This window comes from Rutilus rutilus (genome assembly GCF_951802725.1).
Source record: "Rutilus rutilus genome assembly, chromosome: 2".
In the NCBI taxonomy this organism is placed as follows: Eukaryota; Metazoa; Chordata; class Actinopteri; order Cypriniformes; family Leuciscidae; genus Rutilus; species Rutilus rutilus.
The window spans coordinates 4,129,416-4,157,372 of record NC_140210.1 but is presented as its reverse complement, the minus strand read 5'-3'; the positions used below and the strand labels follow the sequence as shown (position 1 = coordinate 4,157,372).

Genomic DNA, 27,957 nt, shown 5'->3' with positions numbered 1-27,957 from the left:
GATTTGGGACATCTTGAGCGTGAGTAAATTACTATTTTCATTTGAGGTGAACTATCCCTTTAACAGGCCCCGTTCTCAGAAATGAGGAATGGCTTTTTTTCCTGGTGAAAGGAATAAGGTTGTAGTTCTTTAGGAAGTAAGAGCACGTCAGTTAACTGTCCATAAGTATTATTATTTTTATGTTCTTTTAAACTTGATACCAAACTCAAACCAGCGTTATTAAACTAGTGTCAGTACTTGTCCAGTAGATGGCTCTATTGCAACCCATTTGAGGGACTTGCACTTCTTTGGGGATTTTTTTTTTTTTTTTTCTAGTAATTTATCTATTTCCAGTGTACTTTATAGTCTTGGCAAGCTATTTGATCAAGCTTTCTATTATCAGCCCTCAAACTTAATTAAAACTAAACATGAAAATGTCTATACAATATTACAGAATCACCTATCATTTGAAGGGGATCTATTTTTAATGTTTTAATGGTTGTTAGGACGCCCCTAGCGCCGTAACAATAATTATATGTTTGTAATTCTACAATAACGTGATTAATATTGACAGTTATGTCGATGTATTGACTTTTTATATATTTACGAGTTTCTCAGAAGTGGAAGTCGTCGTAGTTGGGTAAACTTGAGAGAATATATTAAATATATTTTTTCGTGTTCCCATGTGCTCAAATAGCAAAAGAATAAGAAGAAAAAAACCCTCAACCGTGTTTTCACAACTTTCAAAAGAGGAAACATATAAAGAGATTGATAACGTATAGGTCAGAAGAAAGATGTTAATTTTACCCTCACTCCACTGTATTAGAAACACCCTCACAAATAAATAAATAGCCTAATATATATATATAAATAATTGTAATTTGGTGCAAATATAATAATAGCTTACAAAGTATAGTATTATAAATGTGTATATTTATTTATGTATGTATGTGAGGGTGTTTCTAATACAGTGGAGTGAGGGTAAAATTAACATTAAAATGTAATCAAGCAGCTGCTGCTATGGTTACCACCTCACGCAAAGGCGATTTATGTTTGCGAGCTTTAGCGCACTCTGACTAACTTTTATTTTTTTTATTTTTTTTATTTTTTTATTGTTCTTAAGAATAGTTTTGTCTTAATCAGGGGGCATAGTTCGGAAAATGTTGCGACACGACAAAACTATATAAGCCAGCTAGTAGGCCTACGCTCCTTAAAGCTTTCGATATATTGTAGCATAGACTACTAGGCTACTTGTACGCTTCGTTGATCGTGCAGCAGCTTCGCTTCTTCTCTTCTACACTAATGATTCCGCCCATTCTCTCTTGACAGCTCCGTCTTTCACCAACACACTCATTGCGCTCGTGTTGAAGGTCCAGCGCGAGACCCTCCCCAAGAGACATGCACAATCTGTTGAATATATATATTCACCTAAAATCCCCGCTGGTTTTATTAAACAAGTTTTCCGAGATCTAAACGACACGCCCGCGTTTCTAATTTTGTTTTTTTACCCGAACGGACAAACTCTTCTGCTCGGACTGTGGAGATGGAGATGCGTGCTGTTTTGGTTTATGCCTTTTTAGCGGTTTTCATCGGTCCATGTCGGGGGACTTTAATGAACTGCGATGAAGTGCGTAAAGTTTTTCAACTCAAGCAAATCGGACCTGTAAAATCACTACCTGAAACACCGATAACAGGTAAGATCTGACCGAATTTGACATGATGCGCCTCTGATTTTGTGTCAATTCGTTTTTGTTCCTTTCCACACACTGTCAAGCTGATCACCATTCCCTAAACAGTCTAACGTTTTATGTTGTCATTTTTATAATTCAAAGATTTACAGCAGATTTAGAGTTTTAAGCATTTATTTTTTCTGGAAGAATCGCAGATCGTTTTTGTTATGCGGTTAACGCATGTCTTGTTTTTTATTTGCTCCATTTTCATAAAACCAAACCGGTCAGGTAAACTCATAAAGTTTACGCGTTTTTGTTATGCGGAAGTCTAAACGCTTTTGAAATGTAACAAAAAGTCAGCTACTCTGAATTAAAAGTGAAACTGGTTGTCACCTCAGGTAGGAAACTTTAAGGTCTAGGTATCGACCGTGTAACACTCCGCGATGTTGACCCAAGATAATTCATCTCTTGATAACCTATATCGACTTCAACTGACGCTTTCAAGACGTTTTAGACACAATTGCTAGCCGTGGGGCGCGTATACCGGCTTTAGAAGTTTGAGCTGTAATCATCGTTTCGAAAGACTGACTGACGCACATTAGGCTACTTTACTTTTCCCATAAACTTTTCAAATAATGAATGGTGTCTCATATGGAGCAGTTCTTCTATCAGCTCAAGGCAAGACACTCCAGGTGATTACAACAAATAATTAACTAGCCTACTAGATATCACCATACTTCCCCAGTTGATTGATTACATGAAGAATTACACACACAGACACACAAACAAAGGAATAAAATCAGGCAAATTATATATGAACAAACCCCTCTGTAAAAACCTTTAGATATAGGAATAAAACTGTTTGGTGCATGTAAAGCTCCTGAAGTGGATATTTCATGGCTCAGTGCAGGAGAAAAAACTCATTTTGAGCAAATAGCCTTTTAAGATATGTACTATAATTGAAATCTACAGACACAAATAGATAACGGGCCATAAGAGATCCACTTAAAATGTATTTGGGATGTTGTCTTTCCACTAATCTGTTTTCCAAGTTATGAAAAGATGCATGAAAAAACAGCGTTTTTGTCTGTAGTGTCTCGCCTTAAACTGTACTACCCCCGGAAGAAACACATTTACACATAAAAAAAAAAAAAAATGGAAGTAGATCATCTGAAATTGGCTGGAAGATTATGCAGTCGCTGCTTTTAAGTTTTCAGGATTTGTATGCGACTTATCCTGTTTTGGGAAATTGAGATTGTCATCACCCTCAAACTGAGATTTAAAGGGATAGTTCACCCAAAAATGAAAATTCTGTCATCATCTACTCAACCTCATGCGGTTCCAAACCTGTATGCATTTCTTTCTTCTGCTAAACACAAAATAAAAAGTTGATGTCAAGTCTACTGTCAACTTTCTGGTTACCAACATAAGTAATGTAATAAGAGAGTGTTCATTTTTAGGTGAACTATCCCTTTAAAATCAGTTCAAAGTTTCCTCAAATCATCCTCGAGATCAAGTATACTAATCTCAGTATACTTCACAAAAGCTCATGCCACTTGACTGCAAAATACAACCATAATTAGTTGCAAATGCACTGTTTGGTTTAAACAGCTGTCATGTAAATCTCTCAGGGCTGTTTGGTTTGTGACCTCCGAGTCTGTTGAATGGTCTTTGTCAGGTTGTTTGGATAATCGTCCCATTTTGCTATTGCTCTTCTGATCTGAAACTAGTTTTGTGACCTCTCTAATAATGGACGGTGAGGGTCTTGCTCATATCCAAAGGAAAGGGCTTTAACCAGTTTGACAAACTTTGCTGGGTTAATGGATGCTAAGTGGCTTGAGGAGAACAGCTTGTACACTGTTTCCCACAGAGGTCATCAAATGGAGCTCACTTCAAAGTGCTGCTTGGAAGAGGTTGCTTCTGAGTTTTACAGGAATTTAGAGCTGTGGTTTGCTATTAAACTTTTGCACAACTCAAACAACAACAACAAAAAAAAACCTCCAGGAAAGGTGTTTACTCATTGCTCATCCTGAACTTCAGGGGTTTTGGTTGGGAGCAGTTAAAAACAGAAGTTATTTATCATGTTCAGTTTTAGTTTCATAAGAGATTATGAAATTATATATAATTAGATAAATCAGTTAGTGAGTATTTTGCGCACTTAAAAGCCTCTTTTAAATGCATTTGTCCACAATTGACATGGGCCACAAGTTCAAGTGTCATCTTGTTTAAAGCGAGGTCTGTTTCTCTATAGCTTTTCAGTAACTTGCAGAATAATATAGGCTAACTCGTCCTACATTGGCTTCTGTCTTCTTTAAATCATTTTGTTCGGTCATTTCCTAATGATCTTTTTGGAAAAAAAGTAGCTTTTTTAGATTATTCAGTTAATGTGGATTTAGGTTAGCTTTTCTCTGGGTTCAGTAGAGATAATTTTGCCTAGATTTATCACCGGTTTAGAGAAAACATTAATAAATTCATTGTTATAGGCATATTGTTGAATTCAGTACTTGTATAAAATCTCAGCTCATCATGATAAATGTGCAGTGACAGTAATGTAATCCATGTCAGACTAAGTTTGACCTTGTTGAAGGTGTTTGTTCATCATCATATGTGACCCTGGATGCAGTCACGAGTCACACGGGTATATGTGTGGCAATAGCCAACAATACATTGTTGACTGTGGTCAAAATTATCGATTTTTCTTTTATGCCAAAAATCATTAGGATGTTAAGTAAATATCATGTTCCATGAATATATTTTGTAAATTTCTTACTGTAAATATATAAAACATTTACTTTTGTGAGTGAATGCAGAACAATCGCGAACATAAATGAACAACTTTAAAGGCGATTTTCTCAATGTTTCGACTTTTTGCATCCACAGATTCCAGAATAGTTGTATCTCGGCCAAATATTGTTCAATCCTATCAAACCATACGTCAATGGAAAGCTTATGTATTCAGCTTTCAGAGGACGCATACATCTCTATTTTAAAAAATGACCCATGTGACTGATTTTGTGGTCCAGTATCACTTTTTTTTTTCTACGACCCAATAGGTGTGCTGTCAACAAAACTTTAGATAGACTTGCATCCTTCCTTTTTTTGCCATCTTTCCCATCACCCCACTTTTTCCTTCAGTTTTCATGTAATTAAGCAATGTGTTCAAAGCACTCTATTTTTATGAGTTTACCTGACCGGTTTGGTTTGATTAGAATGGAGCAAAGAATAAACAAGACATTCTTGAAGGTCATGCTTTTATTGCAGATTTCGAAATGCTGCTGGAACTTTCTTATCTTTGCTTCCGATCTTGGATGTTAGTAGCGATGCAAACTGTTTGACGTCCAGCAAGTTTCCAGGCCAATTATATCCCACATGACCCAAGGGCTAAGGTCCTCAAACATCAAATAAACTGACCACCATAGTGGGTAGGTGAGTGAATAAAAATGTAAAAATAGTCACACTGACATTTAAATGATTCCTCAAAGGTGTTTATTTCTGTACGTTAACATTACTCTAGCAGTGGCATGCATTCCAGACATGTTTCTTGTTAACTAGGCCTATAGCTGTTGTAATCCTAAGGCCGTGGTCAGAGAAGCTTGTAAAAAGCACTGACTGTCTTTTCTAAATTACGCTTTTCATTGCTTCGCTCAGACCCCTGAAACAAACACACTTTCTGTCTGCTAGCAAAGCCTCACATTGCATTTGCTATGCAGTCTTGTTTTTTGTTGTAATTCCTCCATAATGCCTTCATGTTAGTAAGGGCTTCTAAGAAGCATGAACTTGAGAGTATTTTCTCTTATTTGAGTATTGTATTTGAACTGTCAATGTAGGGCTCTGTTTACACCTGGTGTTAAGATGCGTTTTGTTTGATCGGATCACAAGTGGACGAGGCAGACACATACCCGTTTACACCTAGTGTTTTAATCCGTCTCTTTTGTCCACTTTCAAACAATTCTGTCCTGCTTTCTTCAAGGGGAGGGTCTATGGGTAAACGTATGGGTTTTTTACATATTTGAATTTTATTTTTATTTTTACACAACCGGAGACGACGGAAAAACACACAGAGCATCAGCTGCTCTCTTATGTTCTGACAGCCACAAGACCAGCCGAACACTGTGAGTGTGTGTTAGAAATCAGGAGTGGTGAGAGAACATTGTGCTTGGTACGTTTTTCGTCTTGAAATCAAACTTGGGTCTCAGCCAATAAAGTATAAATCCCGTCTGTCTAGAGCGCTTCCCATAATGTTTAGCTCAGTAGGCGGAGAGGAGACGGTCTTTTGTTTCTGTTTGAACACATTCGACCACATGAGCATTTCCTCTACGAAAGCAATCCGGTCGAATGTGTTTTCAAGTATCTCTGGAAGTGGTCAAAAGTGGACAAGCCCGTTTACACCTGTATTTAGCATCGTCCACTTTTGGTCGACCGAAATGCATCTTATACAGGTGTAAACAGGGCCTATAGGCTCATTGGAAACAATTTTAAGCAACGTACCTTTATGTGCAAATCATTGCCGTTTTCAGCTGAAATTTACATTAGGGGCGGTAAAACACGTACAACCTTTTATAACTTTTCATGCAAATTATGATTATGGGGCAGATTATAGTTTAATGAAGACTTGTTTTCATCTGCTTCTTTGCACAAATCTATGCCATTGCCTCAATACACTTTTACCATATGGCATGATTTGTAAACTTTTAATTTTGACGTTTGTATCACATAACACGCTCCATTTGAATGTTTTTTAGTACACTTGTTCAGGAGCTCACCTACAGCACTTCATTTACGAGTCACGATAAAAAAAAGCTCTAAGACTTGTAGAAACAAGCTGGCATGATTGCTTCAGCAAATGCGTTTTTATATCGTTTGCTTTTGCTAACTCTTATCGGTCAGGTTGTATGCTAATTTCACTGGACATTTCCCTTTTGAAAGTGTCGCGAAACATGCATGAAGCCTTGTAAATTATCATCTTGGAGATATATTGCCACAGGTGCGTTTTTCCCCTGAGCCCGAGTTGAGAGTTTTACTTGTAGCGAAGCGACTTGATTCGAACAATTCCCAAATCTCACAGCCTGTTGGATCATGTGAAACAGGGGCAAAAAAAGGAGGGTGGAAAGTTCACAGTTGGATGGATTTATTCTCTCAGGTGACTACACTGAAACATCTAGCAGGTTGTGAGTGAGAAATAAACACTTCCTGGGGCGCTTTCATTTCGCTCCAGCGAGACAGAGATGAATTCCTTTCCTCACGCCATCTCCTTTGCATCTTGCTCAGGAACTCACAACATTGCGTCACGGCGTGGTGATAGTGTCTTTGGCAACACTTGGCTCGTCCCGGCACGTCCCGTGCTGTTTTCCTAGAGCCATAGCCCCCCTACTAGTTGCTGTCATTTGCATCGACCTTTTTGGGAGAAAAAGTTTGTTTTCTTATGTAGTGATGGAAAGTAATTTTGTCGGATCTCAGTGGAATAAGAGTTTTGATGTTAGAGATATCAAGCCCTTTCATCCTCCCCACCCCGCTGGCCTGCTGCAGCTTGCTTAAATGTGGAGTTTTGTGGCCACCCGGTGGGAGTGTGTGTCTGATAATGGTCCTTAACATGAGTGGATTTGTGAACGTTTGTAGGTCATGTATGTTTGTGATGTCTCTTCTTATGTCAGTTTGGACTTTATTGTTGATGCTGCATAAATTGCACTGTGAAGGGACAAAAAAGATCATAAAGATGCTGTACATTTTTTGTTTGTGTTTGCTCATACAACTCACTGCCACAATTCCAAGGCGTTTTGACTGATTGCCAGGACGTTGCTTTGCTATAGCCGCTTTCCGACCGGAGGAACCTTTTCACAGTTCCTAGAACTATTGGCTAAAGTACCCGGATGTCGGCGTGTTCGCACCGCAGGAACTAGGAACGATTTTAGTTCTAGGAACTCCATTTGTAGGAACTAATTTGGGTCCTACTTCAGAGTAGGGTCTAAACCAGCACTATAGGAACTATCCATGACGTTAGTGTACGCTGATGACCGAACGCACGCGGAACACCAGCACCCGCCATTTTTAAAACAGCTAGAATGTAAACACACAGATTATAGCCTATATATTTACTCCATAAACTAACTATACAAACATGGAAAACAGTGATAGATGGGTCTCTAAACCTTTATGCTGAAGAGAAAATCCAACGCAACTTTGAGGGGACCAAGCCAAACATGATTATGTTTATCTGCCCAGCTAGCAACACTGGACATCAACCACACGGCATAGGCTAATAACCTTTTTTCATATACTGTCTACTTTCTATAACAGTTCTATCTAATAAGATATTAAACAGTACTGTTAGACAGATCGCTAACTAATAAACACAGAGAATGCGAGCATTGTTTGCTCTGGCGTTCTCAGCGCCGCCAAAATAAAGGTCCGTCGCTCCGTCAAAATAAAAGTCACCGTGCTTGCGTCACTCCCTTACCAGTTCCTATGGCCACTTGGCCAGTGCGAACGCAAACAGCAAAACCGAGTTTGGGGGAGAGTAGTTCTTAGAACTGTTTAGAAGTGGACAGTTCCTAGAACTAAGTTCCTAGAACTACTTGGTCGGAAAGCGGCTTATGATGTTGCTAATAGTCAGAGACTGGTCGAGGTGTCTGTGATATTTTGGTTTTAATTTACATGGACCCTAAGAATTTCTTCTCTTTTCTTTATTTTGACATTTATTTTTATCCCTTTTATATTCTATTTTTTATGAAGCCAGGTGTAAATTATGACACTTTGGAAAATAACTACACACCTCTCCTCAAGATATATATATATATATATATTTATTTATATATATTAATTTGTTCAAGTAGTAAAACAAAATTGGTCACACTTAAGTTTAATTTCTCACTATTAACTAAGACTTTTGCCTCAATAAACTCCTAATTACTGATTAATAATAGTTACCGTAGTAAGGTAGTTGTTAAGTTTAGGTATTGGGTAGGATTAAAGTGTAGGTCACCAAAAAAAAAAAAAAAAAGGCCATTACTTACTGCCTCTCAAGTTGTTTCAAACCTGAATGAGTTTCTTTCTTCTGTTGGACACAAAAGAAGATATTTTAAAGAATGTTGGTCACAGTTGTTGGACCCCATTGACTTCCATTGTAGAAAAAAAAAAAAAAAAAAAAACTATGGAAGTCAATTTACAGATTGTTCTGTAAATATATTAAAAAGAATTCTGATTTTTTCCTGGCACCACAGCTGCTAGTTTTTTGTCTGTAAAAATGACCAATATGAGAAATATTAGAGATGCTTGCCCTCATAAGTACCAACTATCTAAGGATCATTTCATACGACTTAAATGCACATTACCACCATAATTAACAATCCTAAACGTTGTTTGTTTATCCCAACAGGTTCAGACCTCCAGGTTTGTTTATCAAAAAATGCAACGTGCTGCACTAAGAAGATGGAGGAGCGTTACCAGGTGGCGGCACGACGGGACATCCAGAACCTTCTCCAGACATCCAGCTCAAGTCTGAAGTTCCTCATCTCACGCAATGTGGCTGCTTTTCAAGGTCAGTGCATTGATTTTAGAGACTAACACTGGTTATTTGTCTGCAACTCTCAGTAAACGGTTCCTGAATTCTCTCACCACATGTTGTGTGTTATTCTTTAGTGCTTATGAGAAATCCGAAAGATCGGTTGTACAGTTTATCCTACACCTTAGAGTCACTTCATGCTTGGCAGGGTCGAGTGCTGTTGTTTGGTATGATGTCAGTTTGATTCCAGACATTTTACTGTTGTACAGTAAAGCATTACCGCTGTATACTTTTCCCTGAGACCCACAATATGTGATTTAGTTCCCTGGTGGCTCTCCAAGGGCTTAATTCTGCTGCTTTTCAGTACATTTCAGGTTTTCCAGTGTTCATTTAAGGTTTTTCAATGAATGGCTTCCTTGATGAGCTGTACACCAAGATGCTTGTTTTGAGGCCTTAATGAAACCCTTCACAGCTTCATAATGTTAGGTCATAGGAGCCTACGCACCTTTGCGGAGGAGGAGGGTATCCTTCATTTTGAACCAAATGACAAACCCGGATAACCTGTAATCACCCATAAGTGCTGATGCAAGAAGATGCACCGATCCTGACAAAAACCTCTCTATGTCGTCTACAGCGTATTCTCAGCAGAGCCTCTCTCTCAGGTTTCACAAAGGTGGTTAGTCAGTCAGTGTGTAGCTAGCAGCTCATGATGGGTCGGCTCATTGTGAGTGCGTGGAGTTCTTGGATTGCTGCAAATGTGCCAGGAGAGTGAAGATTAAGAGTCTCCATTACAGTAAAAGTGAAGTGTCACTTTTTATGCTGACTTTGAGAGTCACAAAGGTTTTTGTTTTTGAGCGAGTGAGGTGATGCTTCATAATATATCTTAATCAGCTGATACTGATAGGTTGTCATTGATAACCAATGCAATTGAGATCATTATAAATCTGTACTTGCCTACAAAAGGCAAATAAATATAGCAAAAGCAAATGCAGAAAATGTTTTTTAACTATGGTTACTGATATACTTCTCAAACAGCTGTGCATTTCATCTAAGGATGCGGCGATATGAGAATTTTGGCCGATACCGATAACCGATGATTCTTTATATTTGAATGCCGATAACCGATATATTGGCCGATAAACCTAAAATCCAAATTTTTATATGATTTTTGAGAGCCTGATACAAAAACAAAAGTCTCACCATTAAAAGCCATGTCCCAAACACACAATTATGATTTTCTCGTTATAGTTTTATGTAGCCGATATGACAGACTTGAGCTGCTCATGTTGCACATAACCGTATTTTCAATCATATTTCAAGCAATTCAAAACCATCAGTGTGCATCTGAAGAGTCTCAGCTGAAGGAAATAATACATTATTTATCAGCTTTAATATATCTGCCAAATTTTCTTACTGGGCCGATAACGATAACATTAAAAATTAACCGATATCGGCCGATACCGATATGGTGGCCGATATATCGTGCATCCCTAATTTGATCCCATGTTTTTATGTAAAATTATCCTTTTGACTTTCGTCTTTGCATTTCTCTTGCGTTACTGAGTTGTGACTGACAGTTCAGACGCATGTGTAGACACGCTTCTGTTTACTGCCTACTTTCCTAGACAACATTACTGTGAGAGTTTCCCTCACAATCGAGACTATATCATTAAACCAAACCTCTTGCATTATTTCGCTTGTGGTTCAGGGCCCCTTTTTTTTTTTAAATCCCAACGCAAGACCTGTTATATCACATCATTTGGAAGAAAGGTATTCAGGTGGCAGTTACCATAAAAACATTTTGCACGTTTTGTTGGGCGTAGACTCGGGGAGAGCCCTGATGGTGTCTAATCACAAGACTCATTTTATGAGATTAGGCCCATATTACAGGGCCCAGTCCCAGCCTCCTGCTGTCTAACTAGCTATTACCTCTTGCCTATGATACTGAACGCTGGTTGTCTTAGAACAGGCATGAAAACAAGGGATGAAACACAGCTGTACACAAAATGTTTGAGATAGGGATGCAGAATGTAACATTAACCCTATTGATATTGCCAAATTTCAAATGTTCACCATTGGTCGAATTAGGCTAATATTGGAAATGTTTGTACAATTTAGTGTATTCCTTTATTCTATAAGGGAAAACACTGTAATACAAAAAAACATGGTTTGAAACAGATGGGTTTGAAAATTTATATCAAATCAATCAAAATTCAGCCAAAAACCTTTTTCTCAGCTTCAGCGCATTTGCCTTTGTGTATATTGACTACTATTGTATTGGTTATCAATCAAAAAGGTTTTGTTGGAAATCCTCCCCCATCCTGTTTTTTTTTTTTATTTGTTTTGCCGTCTTTAAACAATGAATGTGCAATATAGTGCAGCACTGCAGAAATCACAGTGACATCTTGTTTTACTTGCTTTGCTTTTGGTGGTCCAGTGAAATGCGGGTTTCCCAATTTTATGAGGTTAGACAGACCTCATATTATGATGCTGTTGGTTTTTGAGGAAAACAAATAGTTCTGTCTTTGAAGCAAATGGGCATCTTTTCCTAATTAAGCTTTAGTTTCTGTTGGAGATGTATTCAGTGTAGACGTTGGAAAGAGTTGATTGCTAGGAATTGGTCTTTTTCAACCATGGGATACTGTGAGAATGTAACCACAAGGTGATGGTCCGGTTACCTACAAGACTTGTTTGCGTTTTAGACTATGTTCTACTTGTTTCTACTTCCCCATTGTAAACCAGGCAGTCATGTGTGAACAGTGAGGGCTGTTTGTTTGCACAATTGTTACTGAAGCTGTGTAAAATTCCCTCTATAAAGGTGTACTGTTTGTCCTTGCGTACGTTAGATATTAATATTACCCACCTGTTACCAACAAGTCTTGCAAAACATGTGACAATTGAGCACATTTTCTCCTCTCCAAAATCAAACTAAAAACAAACACCAATGCGCATTACAGGGATTACAATTCTGGGTGGTGGAAATGTGCTTAATTTTCATTGTCAACCTTATTTTCTTCATGCATTTGTGATTATTTGTCATATTGCGTGCAGATTCTTCGTGTGGTTGTTATTTATCGTCTTTTGAATTACTGGCTAAAAGTTGCAGGTCTTAGGATGGTGGTTTATTCCAATCTGGTAAGATTAATAGTTGTGGTTGCCATGGAACGATGGCAAACCTCTCTCGGAGTGAAAGAGAGTTGACCGGCGTCTCTCACAGTGGGGGTATTTGCACATTGTGCGGCCAATGCGGAGACCCTTTACGAGTCGAGGTTAAAGACAAACACACTCCTGTGGAGCTGGAGTCGCGGCCTCTCAGTCGGCTGAAGGTTGCTTGTTGAAAAGGCCGTCGGGTAGACATTTTCCACTTTCATTTTCACCGTATTTTTATTTTTTTTGCTTTCCCTGCATTGCCAAATGACATCAAAGTGAGCTCTGCTTCAGTGGAGAGCTGATGCATTCGGCAGGTGATGCCGAAAACAGCAATCTGTTTCGAGACGGAGGCTGAGATAAGAGGGCAAGATGTTTTTCTTAAGAGTGCCTCACTAGTGAGAGCGAAATTGCACTGTTGAGTGAGCAAAATACCTGGAAGCCACTTGTTGAAAGAGTATTCGAGTAGGCATATTTTTTAAAGTTGAGTGAGAGAAATTGCCAGAATTTGTGAAGAAGCAGCCTCTGGCTTGTTCAGTTTGACTCAAAGCAAATCACATGGAAAAGTGTGAATCATCATTTTGGGAGTTATGGACTTTTTTTTTTACACAGTTATTGATGTTTTGTGGTTTTGTAACATGTTTTGAATTCCCTTAGTACCCATTGGAAAATGAGAGTTTTTTTTTATCTAATTTCCCCCCTTCTTAGAAATCAAAGATTGCACAGAGACTTTGTTTGTTCAGAGAGAAGTTGTTTACCTTGCGAAAAAGTCCACATGTCGAGATCTCAGCAATGCCTCATGCTCAACTCAGATATGCAATCAAAAGTAAGAGATCCCAATGTGAACTATTCACAATGCTCATATTCTTACATTAGCAAACAATCTGAGCTGACTTGCACATTCGTTTTCTATCTCTGTACACTCTTAAAAATAAAGGTTCTTTATTGACATGGTTCCATGACAAACCTTTAACAACCATTGAACTTTTCTTTTGAACAAAAGGTTCTTTAAATGTGTGAATTATTTAAATGAGGAATATTGTGACGTGTTCGTTCCTGGACTACAATGGAGGCGTTTCAGGGAGTTCAGAAACAGTGACACTGATATAGAGAATAACTCCCGCTGGAGGGACTTTACAGATATTTTTCATGCTCAACAACAACATTACACACTAAAGAAAGTTGAAAATGTAAAAAAAAAAGCATAATAGCTTCCTTTTAAGGTATTATTTATGTCTGTATTGTGACACTTATCTGAGCAGCAGTCATAATATTTGCCTTAGCCACCACCAGTAATAATTCAGTTCTGCAAATCATGCACTGATAACAAATTACATGAAAAGTCATGCACCAATGCAACAAATAATAATCCTAAATGAAATCAATTTATATTTAAAGTGTGACTTATTTAAACTCCCTCTCAATATTTCACAGTGATATTCAAAGCGGAGGCTGATATCTGCATGCCGTAATGCTAATGACAAGGTCAAGGACAAGATAGGTCAACTTGCAGTCGACAGACCCCAGACCCAGCTTAATTTAATCACAAATAACTCATACAGTCAGTGTTCATGTCACACTGGGGTGGACGAGTTGAAAGGAAGGACTAAAGTGCCCATTTGTTAGACACAAACCCAGCAATTATGCATTTTTATTTGATACAGATGGAGACAAGGCCATGATTCATCAACCTCACAGTGAATAAAATTAAACCATCACAAAACAACAAAACAGAGTCAAAGCGTACAGATAATTGCCTATTGTGCAAATATGGAGAGACAAAGGAACGTCTCCAACAATGAAACTACCCCAAAATGTTATAATTCAGATGTTGTTCTTTCGGCTCAAGACTAAATCGAGCTCTCAGTTGTGTTTAATTAGTGGTGTAAGGCAGCAATGTAGTGTTTTTTATACATAGGGTTCATACATTTGGTTAGGAATTTTTCACGTGTTAAACACCATGCATGAATCCTTCATGATATGTATACATTATAATTCTGGATTTATACATTTGACAGATTGCAACTGCTTGTAAAGAACTTTACATTAAACCAAAATGTATATAAAAAACAAAAAAAAGCTTTCCTTTTAAATTGTGCATCTGTGGCACTTGGACAATAGGATGAAAGATGCAAAGCCTGTCAATTTATTCAACCGTCACAGGCCGCTTTGAGCCCATGAAACACGTTATATGCATGACTTGTATTTCCGAATGTCTCCTGGTTAACTTGCATTGCGGTCCCTTAAATCCTCTTTGTGATTCAGGAAGTCATCTTGGCAGGATTGAACGTCCCTCCGTGCCTTCCATGCTTATGTGGCCGTACGCATTTTCGGGGACTTTTTGACTGATTGTTCTCAATAGCAGGAAGATACAATGCCACATGGGTGGTAGTGTACGCTGTGATGGGCTCAGTTTAGAACATTTATGTCACAGATTGACTTTCCCTGGAGACTATGGAGGATGTGATCGGAATTTCTCTATCTGACATTTTGGCCACCCTACCTAAAGTTTCAGGAGTGACAACCGCATTTTAACTCACTACAGAAATTGTGATTATAGCATCGTTCTGGCATCTCATGCGTTTACTATTTTTAACCAAAGTAATATATCGTAAATACGAGTGGGAAGCTCTGGATTTTCTTTGAACCCCGATCTGTACGATTTTGGGAGAAACATGGCAGAATAACACAATACTTATAGGCATTTAGCAGTGACACTGTCAGTTTTTTTATTTTTTATTTACAACAAAATAAGTTAATTCCCTGCACAAAATATAATAGCATTGTTATATAGCAATATAATATGTCACAATAAAGTTTACAATGGCTTCATAAATGAATAAAAAAACTTTAAAAAGCAAAACACACCTAATGCACATTCTTTGATCTTCATTTTCTAGAAGTATAGTATAGAAGTATAGAAGTTCTAGTAAGGTATACCCCGCCATCTTGCTCCAACAAAAGTGGAGGCTAGTTACTTTTTACCATGGTAGTGAGGTACCAAATTTTACCCTATAAAATTTTACCCTTTAAAAATTAGGTTACATTTTGGTAACACTTTATTTTACAGTGTCCTTTGTTACATATACTTATAATAACAGTAAATTATGCATAATTACATGCAACTAACCCTCAACCAAATCCTAATCCTACCCTAACCCTATAGTAAGTACATGTAGTTGCTTAATATTACTCAGTACTTAAATCTATAATTATTCTGTAACAATAACACCTTCAAATAAAGTGTAACTTACATTTTTGTATTTATTTTTTACAGATGTTCCTGTTTTTTGTTAAAATGCATCTGCATCCTAACTCAAGCTACTGCTACTGAAAACTCAAGCTGTGCAATTTTAACATGTAAAGAGAAAACATGTAATATACATTTGTGAAATGTTCACCTGTTTGGCAAGTGTTTGTCATGTTCTGATGATAAAACCACAATTAACTGTCTGGTTTCTACAACTTTCACTCAGGAGCAAAAAATCTGCCTTTAAACTTGAAAGAAATAAAGATTTGATGTTTATCGTGATAATTATCAATATCGACTGGACTGATATGAAAAATTGTATCGTGATAACTTTTGACCATATCACCCAGCCCTACTAGCAACATGAAAAAAATATATAATAATAATAAATAATAAATAGCGCCCTATATGAACCTATCCAAACTTTCTGGTCTGGCTTTCTCAAGCTAACTTCATAGTTTGTCTTAAGGGACTTTTTTAATATCTGTTGTACAAACAGTGCAATTTTAGATGGCTTTTCCCATGCACATGTTCTTGCTCTCCCAACAGGACACCAGTGGCATCCTTGCATTTAGAGAATTACTGTCACGCCATCTGCACGAAGAGTCCACAGCATTCCTCTCATGAACCTGCTGGTGATTTACTGTAGGCTTCAGGCAAATGAACCTAGACCAACCTCTCCGTACCCAACCGTTCACTAATCAGAACCTGTCACTGGAGCGAGTAACAAAGGCAGCTTAATGAAAACAAAATGTCTCTGTTTGAGATGGCTTCCTGGTAAAGGACTCTGGTTAGAGGGCAAAGACATGCTTTTGTCCCATTACCGCTGCTGTGTGGTCTTCGGTGCATTTTTGCCTCCTTTAACTCATGAATCAGAGATTGAGGTCGCGCCAGGCCAAGTGGCCCTCATGCCCCGATGAAGTGCCATTCACCGTCAACCTTATTAAAATTCCCCAATTCCTGTAGGCTTTGCCCAATTTAGCATTTGGATATTGAAACCTGAACTTGGCTCATTCTGTGTGCCCTTAAGGGTCTTAAACTGCAATTATTTGGTATGTAAACAAACACTGGAAATGAGCAGATGCATGCGCATGGATGTCAGAATTTGATTGGGAAATCGGAGCTCTTTTCACATTATTAACATAATAGAGTTGTCATTAATATTCTGGGTTGGAAGAACATCCAGTCCGAGTGATGAGATCGTATTGTTCTCTATCATGCAACTGAATTGAAATCAAATGGTTTTGTAAAGCATTAATGAAATTAGTTTAAAGCGGCGCAAAGCTAGTGCATATTAATGCATCCAATAAATAGTACTTTGAGCAGAACGTATCTGAATATTTTTACTTTTCAATGGAATTGCATGAGTTATAAACACAACGTGTCCTCATGGAAATGTAAAATGAACACATCGTAACTCAGGAAGTGATCCATCACTGTGGATGCTGTCAAAGATAAGCCATATTATGATTATATTGTTAGTTTCTCATTTTCTCTTGTATACACTGTTATTCAAAAGTGTTCCTATGTGAATATATTTTAAAATGTAATTTAATGTGATACGTTTTTATATATTTTTAAGTTAATTTGTTTTTATATAATATTTCTATATCATCATCATTATTATTATTTTTTTTTTTATGTCTTCCTTTAGTGTAGCTGTAGCAATGCAACCTGTCTAATAAAAGTCCAAATATTATCGGTTTGGTAATCCCTTATGCACATAGATCAAACTTTTACCTCTCATGCTTGTTGTTTCGACTGTCAAGTTGTTTGGATAGAATGAGATGACTGATTCCCAAATGATTATCAGCACACTAACATTAGCATGCTGCAGCAAAGCTATGAATTATCATTATTTGACAGCAGGATGATTGACAGCATTGAAATGTTCAAACTATGTGTGCATTAGCTTCCTAGAGGGAGCGTACGCGTCTTCTGGTTCTACGTACAAAGCAAATCACCAAGTCTGACGATATTAGGTAAGGATATTAATAGCACAATTCCTTGAGGACATAAATGCTTTTGTTTATTCAATTCATTTCGACAGATTTCCAGTCATTTCTTATCAGCACTGATCCATCAGCAAAGCAATAAATCAGTGTACCACTAGAACGCAGCAGTATTTTCAGTGTGTGTCATGACTTGTATTCGGAGGGCCCCTAATAATACTCTTGTGTTTGTGTGTTTGGCTCACACCCCTTTCAGAGGCCCTTCTAATACCCCTGTTTAAGTGTGTTGTTAAGAGTGGCTTGCTCATTACCGCCACCGTTTAACCACAGACCAGACCTCTGCTGACAGACTTCCACCACGCCACAGGCCCAAGTGTGAAACGCAGGAGAGGAAGCGCTTGCCTTTTGACGCGCATTGACCCCCGGGGAAAAAACTTTCATTCTTTCATAACTGGCCTGCTAATTGCTGGGAGAGTCTCTAGTTTAAGATCCAGGAATATATTCTGACATTTTCATGGTGGAATGATTCAGATTTTCCTCAGATTTAAACATAGTTGTGGTTGCTAGGATGTTCTGAGTAATTGCAACAGTATTGCTAAGGTGTTGCTTGATTGATGGTTGTTAGGGGTGTTCTGGGTTGGATGTTGTTAAAGGGGATGCTTGGGAGTTTTGTGGGGTTTCTGTTCTGCTAGGTGATGCTGGTTTACATAAATTCTGGGTGGTTGCTAAGGTGTTGCTTGGCAGTTGCAAATGTTTTATGCATAGTTGCCCAGGGTGTTCTGAGTGGTTGCATGGGCATTTCTAGGGTTTTCTGGTTTATTGCGTGGGTGTTGCTAGAGAGTTAATGGTGGTTGCTATGATGTTACTAAGGCGATGCTAGTTGGTTTCAAGAAGTTCTGGGTGGTTGCTGCAACGAAGCACACAACCTTTGCACTTCCCGACAATGCCCTAGCAACCATCTAGAACATTTGTACCTATGCAATTGCTAGACAGTTTCCTGTGTGTTGCTCAAGTGTTGCTAGGGAGGTTTTCTAGTGTTTTGGGTGGTTGCTTTGGTGTTGCTAGGGATTTTTTTTAGGGGTGTTGCTATGCAGTTACTAGTGCTCTGGATGTTTGCTAGGGCATTGTCAGGAAAGTGCAAAGGTTTGTGCATAGTTGCTAGAGCGTTCGGGGTGGTTGTCAGCTAGGGAATTTTAATGCACTTGCTAGACAGTTTCCTGGGTGTTGCTAAGGTGTTGCTATGGAGGTTTTCAAGGGTGTTCTGGGTGGTTTCTTGTGTGTTGCTAGGGAGTTGATGGTGCTTGCTATGATATTATTAAGGTGATGCTAGTTAGTTTCAAGAAGTTCTGGGTGGTTGCTGCAACTTAAACACAAAAAACTTTGCACAGCCTAAACGCATCCAGAACACTAGTAACTATGCAATTGCTAGACATGTTCCTGGGTGTTGCTAAGGTGTTGCTAGGGAAGTTTTTGTAGGGTGTTATGGGTGGTTGCTTGGGTGTTACTAGGGAGTTTTGGGTGGTAGCTATGATGCTGCTAAGGTGGTTTCAAGAAGTTTTGATATTGCTAAGGCATTGCAAGACAGTTGTGTTGTATACAGTTACTAGGGTGCTCTTGGTGGTTGCTAGGGTATCGCTGTGTGATTGCTGACAGTTTCCTGTGTGTTCGAGATGTTACTAGTTTGTTGCTATGGTGGTCTTGGATTGGCATATAAAACTGTAAGAGATACTGTCAGGCTGAGTTTTATGTGTATGTGTATTCCTGTCTGTGTCAGTGTGTTGAAATAAAAGCTTTTCCATAGATTTAGAGCCCATAGACACAAATGGGGTGAAGGAGTCCAGACTGTTTTCAGCCGGCGTGCAGTAAATGACAGGTTTCAGCAAAGACAGCATTCTTTTCCATTGAGAGAAAGAAAGAGAGAGACAGACAGACACCGAGAGAGAAAGAAAACGTGGAGTTTAGCATCTTGTACTTTGACATAGAACATTATATTAGACAGAGAGAGTTATACAAGTTCTCAATTGTGTCTTATTTAAATCATTACAGAAATAAAATGAAATGACTCTCTGGGAAAACATTTGAGATGTCAAAGAGATCTCATCTGTGACTCTCTTTCCCATGTGTAATAAGCTGTCAGGAATTCCCGCTCTGGACTTCCTTCTTCTCTCTTCATGAGTTCATGAGTGGCTGCTTCAGGATTTCGCTTTCAAATAAACTCCCAACTGGGACGGCAGGCATAAATAGCAACACAGTGTCACTCCTGTGGTTTTACGTCTGAATCATGTGTCTGGCTTTAGCATCTTCAAAAGCAGGATATGGTTTGTGCAACTATCTAACCCCTTCCTCTTTGTCCCCGAAGACATTTGGCATAATGACCCCGTAATTATACCACAGGCAAACAAAAGAGACAAACTCTCTGGCAGCGCAGCTGATTGTTTGCAAACAGTGACAGTAATTTAAACTTGTTGCACGTCTGAAATGTGAGCTGCTCGGATCAGAGCAGGGCAACTATGAGATTCCAGCGAATGAGAAAATAATGGCCCTCTCACTGCTCTACAAAAATGTAAACTCTTGAAGTTTTAAGTTACAAACAATAAAGTTCAAAATCCTAAATCAGTTTTTTTTTTATTGGGCTCAGAGGGAGATGTTTTTGGATCAGAGAAAGGTTCATAGAGAGTTCAAAAGTTTGGGGTCAGTAAGAATTTTTATTTTTAATTTAAACTTTTTAATGAAATTAATGCTTTTATTCAGAAAGGAGACATTAAATTGATCAAAAAGTGACATTAAAGACATGTATAATGTTACAAAATATTTCTGTTTCAGCTTTTTATTCATCAGAATCCTGAAAAAAGAAAGAAAAAAAGAAAAAATTCCACAAAAATATGATGCCTCACAACTTTTTTCAACACTGATAATAATCAGAAATGTTTCTTCAGCAGCAAAAATCATATTAGAATGATTTCTGAAGGATCATGTGACACTGACGACTGGAGTAATGATGCTGAAAATTCAGCTTTGATCACAGGAATAAATTACAGCTTAACATATATTCAAATAGAAAACAGTTATTTTAAGTTATAATAATATTTCACAATTTTGATGTTTTTTACTGTATTTTTGATCAAATAAATGCAGCCTTGGTGAGCAGAAGAGACTTTTTTTCAAAAGCAGTAAAAATATTTCCCCTGATCTTTTGAACAGTTGTGTATACGGTAGTGATGCAACTCTTTATATAACTTGAAAACATAGGGTTGAAACACCAGGATTTTAGTGCATTGATTAAAAAAAAATATATATATATTTCAACCAAATTGTTGAACTGATTAATTTAAATGAATCTGACTTTTAAACACTGCTTGAGAAAGAGAATGTTTCAGTAGAGTCACATCATGAATTAGTGTCATCTTGCTACAAAAGTAGCTTGATAATGGAGATACTACTGACACATGTTGTTTTGGTTTGTTGCATTGCTACTTTTTAGTTAAAGGCTCTTTCTGCATCTCTCCCTGGCCTGTTTTTCTTATTTTCTCAAGATTGCCCCTGATGAACTTCGCTCTGCTGTCTCCTTCCAAGTGCTATTTGAATGTTTATTTTAGAGTAAAGACTGCCATGAGAGGGAAGTTCTGCCCTGGCGTACGTTCTTAAAACGTCCATGATGCTTTGCCTTTTTATATTAGCCAGTGAAATGAAGTCTGAGAAAGTTGAAATAAAACGTTCTTAGTTTTTATGCATTAAAGATGCATTTGCATGCAAGCTGAGGTCAGTGAAGCGCTCATAGCCGTTAGGCACGCTAGCGTTGGTTGAATTGTATTAAGCACTTCAAGAGGCTGTTCATTGAAGAAGTGATCAGACAGGACAAACTGAAGAACCTGCTGCTTTCATCTTCATTCTTCGTCTCCTTTTGGCTAAATGGATTCTCATTGATCAAGTCCTCCCTTGTTTTATCCTCCTCAGGTTCTGGGGTTTCCCAGACTATTTTGTGGTTTGCTATAAAATGTGTGCGTGTCTCTTTAAAGAGAGAGAAACCATCATTTTAGGTCTATTATTGCTCACAGAGTTGTTCACTTTATGACACGTCTCCCCGGCTATAGCATTTTAAATGGGTGTTTTATCGTGATTATATAAGGTCATTGCTCGTTCAGAGTCATCATTTACTCACCCTCATGTCATTTTAAACTCATATACTTTGCCTTTGGGCTCTTTTGTGGGTGAAATTTACCTTTCTCTTGGTGTTATTGTCTTTTTTTGCATTGGTATGATTATGTATAAAACGTTCTCCTCGCGTTGACCTTCTCTCTCTCTCTCTCGTTCTCTCCGTCTCTGGCTCTATTACTCAGAAGCTTCCTCCAGGTCGTGGGCATATTGAAGATATAACGACATAATTGCTGTCGTATACCATTAGAGCATCCGGCCCTGAGTGACAGATGGATATTACTGGGCAATTACAGTGGAGCTCTGGGTCCTTCCTAACCTGTCCTGTGTTGATATTCGGATTGTCTAAACATTCCTGCGTTTTGCTCCACAGATTTTTAAGCCCTGATTTGTTTTTGCCCGTGAAATGTTCATAATATATATATTTTTTAATATGATTCAATATTATTTTTTTAAAAGATGAATAAAATGATATATATATACACACAGTATTTTTAAATATTTTGGTACATTTTCAGTTGTAGATGTTGACATTTCAGCATTTTCTAGCTTTTTTTAAATCAGGAGTTTAACCTGTAATATATTTTGTTCTCAATTCCAACAGTTTTATCAATGAAACTTTATCAATGAAACAATGAAATAAACTTGTAATTTCTAAAATATATTTTATAATATATATATATATTAAAAAAAAAAATTATATAATTTTTTTTTAATCAGAGCAAATTCCAAATGATTTTCAGAATAGCCTAATGATACTTTACACAGTTTGAAAGGGTCACCCTAAGATTAACTTATCCAAATTTCAGCCTCCTATAGGTTCCTGCTAGGTTCCTCAGGAAAGTAGAAACATGGACTTGGTCTACTTATAACAATGATGGCATTTTGCATCCTAGAAAACTTTTTTTTTTTCTTTTTTTTCACAATTCACAGTGAGATATACAAATTTGGACTTGCATAAGAGGTCAAATGTTTTAAAGACAAGGTATGAATGACTACATAAATAGGATAGCCAATGATAATTAAAGAAACCTTAAGGCATAGCCTCGTGCTTCATTGGCCACCGGCCGAGCATTCCTCTTTTCCATTGTTGCCCCGGCGCCATCTGGGAGCTGTAATACCCCTCAAAGCTGTAAGGAGTTTGAGTCTTTTTAATCATTTATCAAGATTCTCTTTGAACCTGTAAGCCTTTGCTCTGGCTCTTGAACAAGACTTGGGTTATATCGGACTAAATCAGCCTTGCGCTGCCTTTTTATGACTTCAGGGTAGACCTGTTTACAAATACAGTACACACTTTATCACGCCGCACATTAACGATACGGTGCCATCGGCTTAATGCACAGAACAAATGTCCAGCATCTCACGACGAAGCTTTGAAGTTCACATGCTAAACAGATTGTGCTGTCGACAGAGCTGGGCTATTGTCCTCTAAGGATGTAAGGGGTTTAAAAAGGAGAGATAACATCTTCTATTCACGTGTTTCTCACCAGAACATCATTCAGGAGAGCGGGAGCACCGCTGGCGTAAGGCTGTATGTTTCATTATTTCAAGCCTTTATTTCAGTAGTGACGTTTCCCTGCACATCACCGGATCGTGGGCGTTTTTTAAATTCTGTTTCAGACATTGTATAACTATAAGCCGGCTGATGACAGACTCCCATTATCCGTACACTTAATGGGAAAGGCACTGGTAATTTTTCTGCCTGGACATTATCTGTTCCTACAGTGTGCATTTATTCTATTTTTTACATTTTTTAAATACTGCTGTTTATATGGCATGCTTGAATTTATGCTTAACATGCACACACACAATGATACACAATGGAAGTCGTAAATAAAATAATGCATCAGACAAACGATGCATTCTTAGTTGTGCATTAGATAAGGTTAACATGCTTGTTTTGACACTTCCGAAATGTAAATCCAACTTGATGTTTCATGATGGGTTTTAGCTGGTCATCCGTCTGGCCAAGTAATGATCACTAGTTAAACAAGCTTATTCCAGTAACAGACCAGCATTACCCATCTAAAACCATCATGGAATTGAAATCGGTCCAGACTGGTGTAAGATTATTATTGTAATTATTTCTTTGTTAAGCTCACTAGCTAATCCAGAACAAAGCCATTAGATAATAGTATTAACATTTATACTTGTTGATGTGTTTTTTTTTGCAAGAAAAATTCTCTTTTCTTTTTTGGCATAGGAAAAATACAAGCATTGCTGTTCACAGTCTATGTAGGAGGGTGAGAGTTTTTTCCTAGCCTGATCCAGTGCACAGATAATATCATTTTATCTCTGATCTGAGCAGCATACCTGTGCGTTTGAGTTTGTTTATAGTGGACTGCAGAAGTCAAACATTGAGGGAGCTTTGAAAACCTCTCAAGAGCTTTATTAGAGTCTTTGTTTTTCCGTACTCGGTGGAGACCGGGCAGATTTACCCATGGCTGAGTATGTTGATATGGATCCAATGAAACGTTGTCCAGTCCAGTAGCATTATAACTGCCCACGCAATCTCTGTGGTTTGTGACTTTTCTTGGCCGTCTTTCCTTCAGTAACTTTGTTTGTCTTTGTTTGATATCCATCTATGCTTCATTAAAGTCAGCATGAAGTAAAAATTGACCTTAACTTGAATACATATTCTCAGGTCTTTTTTTTTTGTGTGAAGGATTTCAGTACTTTTTAATATTCCAAAGAAAAAATTCCTTTTTTTTTTTTTTTGTGTGGAAACCAAACAATTTGGAAACCAAAACAAATAACATAGGCACACTTAGGATTTCCCTGTCTTAAAGTTTAAGGAAATGTAAGAAAATATGCTATGATTCTTTCTCACAAACGTTCATTTCTAAATTCTGAGGAAACTAAAGGGAGTCAGTATGTTTTGATTTAGAGTTTTAAACTTAAAATAAGCTTTTGTCCCTCAGTTTGTGTGTGTACGTGTGTGTGTGTACGTGTGTGTTTAATGTGTATAACAATAAAGGCTCTTAACAATGAAGGTTCTTTACTGGCATTGCTTGTTTCTTTATAGTGGAAGAAGTTTCTTCAGATTGGTATCTTTCTCTACTAGTATACATTCAAAAGTGTATTCTGATGACGTGCATTTGTTGCTTTTACCTGAAGCTGGATTTTTATGGATCAGGTGATTATCTGGCATCATAGAACAAGCAGTATTTCAGTAGAAACCCCCATAAAGAGTTTTTTATCCAATGGACACAGTGTCTCCAACAGACTCCCTTTCCTCTCTTTCCTCACCTGACTTTACCTTCTTTATGCCAGTGAGGTTAAAGCGTCCAGAAGCAACAAAAAGGCATTTTGTGTTTGCCTGCTCTCTCTTTGACTCAACAGTGACTGATTTAGGAAGATCAGGTCAAAGCTACTGAGAGGGACATTCATACACACGTGCTGGAGATATTAGAGCCAGGGGAGTGTGTTTGATAGGTTAACGGCAGTCATGGTGGTGAGTGTATTTCACAACCATCCCCTACCAAATCAGCCTCGCCAAATTCATCCTGATTTCTGTTTTTACAGCCCACACATCACAAGACACCTCACACTCCAGCGAGGTTGTTTTCACTGTTTTTCTTTCTCTTTTTTCTTTTTTTTTCTTGTCCGTTGCAGAGGTGAGGTGTGCATGCAAAGACTATTTTCATTCCCAAACAAGACTAGCTGGCAGCCAAAAAGTCAAGTTAGAAATGCGTGTGTGTGTGTGTAGAATCATACTATATAATATGTTTGTTTGCTTGGATTTGTTATAACTTGGATTTGTCTGAATGTTTGAGATTGTAATGTTGATGTGTGCACTTTTTATTAGCAGTTTGATTATGTGTCAGCATGATGTCTGGCTAACGCTGCAAAATATCTTTTGTTTAAAAAAATATATATATATTAGTATCTGTTCCACCACCTGCCCAATGCTGTTGGTCATTTGCATGCTGCCAAAAACAGTGCCGATCGGCACAGGCAACTCTTCATCATGAACTCTTCATCATGTTTCTCAAACCATCCCTGGTCAATGTGTGTAGTGTGACAGGGTGCATTATCCTGCTGAGAGAGGACACTTCCACCAGGGAACATCATTGTCATAAAGTGTTGTGCCTGGTCTGCAACAATGTTTAGGTAGGAGGCACGTGTCAAATGTACGTCCACATGAATGGTCGGACCCAGGGTTTCCCAGCAGAATATTACCCAGAGCATCACACTCCCTCCACCGGCTCGTCGTCGTCCCACAGTGCATCCTGGTGCCATCACTGAACCAGGTAAACGGTGCACACATGCACAGCCGTCCACGTGATGGAGAAGAAAACAGGACTTATCGGACCAGGCGACCTTCTTCCACTGCTCCAAGGTCCAGATCCGACACCGTCGTGCCCATTACAGGCTCTTCCGACGGTGGACCGGGGTCATCATAGGCTATGAAGCCTCATACGCAGCAGAGTCCGACACACTGTGTGTTGTGACACATTCCTCCCATAACCATCATTACCAGATAGGATACCCTTCATTATCCTTGTGCATCAATCCCAACACCCTGTCGTTCTGTGGATTTGTCCATCCTTGAACCTCTGTTGGGAAATTCTCACCACTGCTTAAGAGGAGCAACACACAAACCTTGCTGTTTCAGAGGTACTCTGACCCAGTCACCTTGCCATAACAATTTGGCCCTAGTCAAAGTCACTCAGATCTTTATTCCTGCCCATTTCTCCTGCATCCAACACGTTGATTACAAGAACTGATTGTTTGCTTGCCATCCATCCATCCATCCATCCATCCATCCATCCATCCATCCATCCATCCATCCATCCATCCATCCATCCATCCATCCATCCATCCATCCATCCATCCATCCATCCATCCATCCATCCATCCATCCATCCATCCATCCATCCATCCATCCATCCATCCATCCATCCATCCATCCATCCATCCATCGTATTGCAGTATCTTATAGGAATGATTTAGAAACCAGAGTCTGACTAAGACTGCAGTAGAATCAATGTTGGTCATATTTGTGGTTAGGGGTTTACTGAACCATGATTATTAAACTTGTGCGATTTTCTAAGCTAAACTGATAAAATGGGTCAGAATACCTTTCTCAACTTTTAAATGGCATTACATTTTTCGTGCATCTCCCAGCTCTTTCGTTTCCAGTGTGCTGTGGTCTTCCAGTAAGCGTGTGTTTCAGATGGCAGGGTCATTGCGGTCACAGCTCCTCTGCAGCAGGTCCAGGTATGGCTGGTATTTGCGTACGGCCGTGTTCTGCACTCAGACAGTCCCGCTCTGGCAGGATCCCTGTGTTTTTTTTGGACGGCAGGAGCTGCTTCTCTAAAGCGGGTGATAATGGAGATGTTTGCTCAGGCTTCCCTTTTTCTACTAAGCCGTCTCCAAAACCAACATAACCCTGAAAAAAATATACTAACCACTCACTACCAGTGATACACTCCCTCTAGGGGAGGAAATGGACATTTGGTGAATGGTTAGGAAAGCTGCACTTGTAGTGGAGACCTCAAGTGGGATGTTTTTTAGGCTTCTCAAACGTCTGGGTCAGAATTTAGCCACATCTGTATGGGATCTCAACGCAACCGTCTTAAATTAGGAGGGCTGAATGAGGATGAGGTAAATATCATGATGTTCACAACCCATTTTCTTCCATAATGTGATGGAATTTAAAGTCGCATGGGCTGTTTAATGAGGACATTTTATTTTAAGATTTGATAGAGACTTGGATGTTGGAGGGTTGAAGGTCAAGCTTTTCCATCTATATCAGTAATAATGCTTTTTCAAATCTTTAATTATTTTCTGATATTGCTATTATAATAGCAGAGACCTGGAATATGTCTTAAAAGAAAATGCAAAATAATAATAATTATTATTATTTTCCTACAGAAGACATGTTCACATTACTAGTTTCCTTGTGGATCCAGTCTTGTTTGGACCTCCATTGCTCAAAATACGTTGTTTTCGTGTTCCACAGAAGAGAGAAATAACAACAGGTTTGGAAAGTCATGAGGTTGACTTAATGAAAGAATAAAAATAGGGTCAATTTTGATTTCCCATTAACTTTAGAGCCTTGATGTGTTTGCAGAACCTTCTCTGTGCTTTTTAATGAGTTTAAAAAAAGCTTCTTTTTTTGCTTTAAAGAACCATAAAGTTAATGCCTATAATCAATTTACCGATCTGAATAACTGAATAACTAAGTTTAAGAGTGGTTTTAATCTCCAAAGAACCATATACAGCCCAAACTAGCTCTTGATAAGACGTGGGCTCTTTGCTTTGACCTTTATTTAAAGACTTTTAAGTTAATTCCCTCACAGT

General features: G+C 38.3%; 1 protein-coding gene across 1 annotated transcript in view; it reads left to right on the top strand.

The window, feature by feature from the left end:
- Positions 1 to 955: 955 nt before the first annotated feature.
- Positions 956 to 27,957, top strand: part of gpc5a (glypican 5a) — a 168,334-nt gene continuing 141,332 nt past the window's right edge. Inside the window, exons 1-2 of the mRNA XM_084397194.1 lie at positions 956 to 1,673; positions 9,022 to 9,183. Of these exons, the coding sequence (XP_084253320.1) occupies positions 1,523 to 1,673; positions 9,022 to 9,183 (313 nt within the window). The 5' untranslated portion in view covers positions 956 to 1,522. The remainder of the gene's footprint in view (positions 1,674 to 9,021; positions 9,184 to 27,957) is intronic.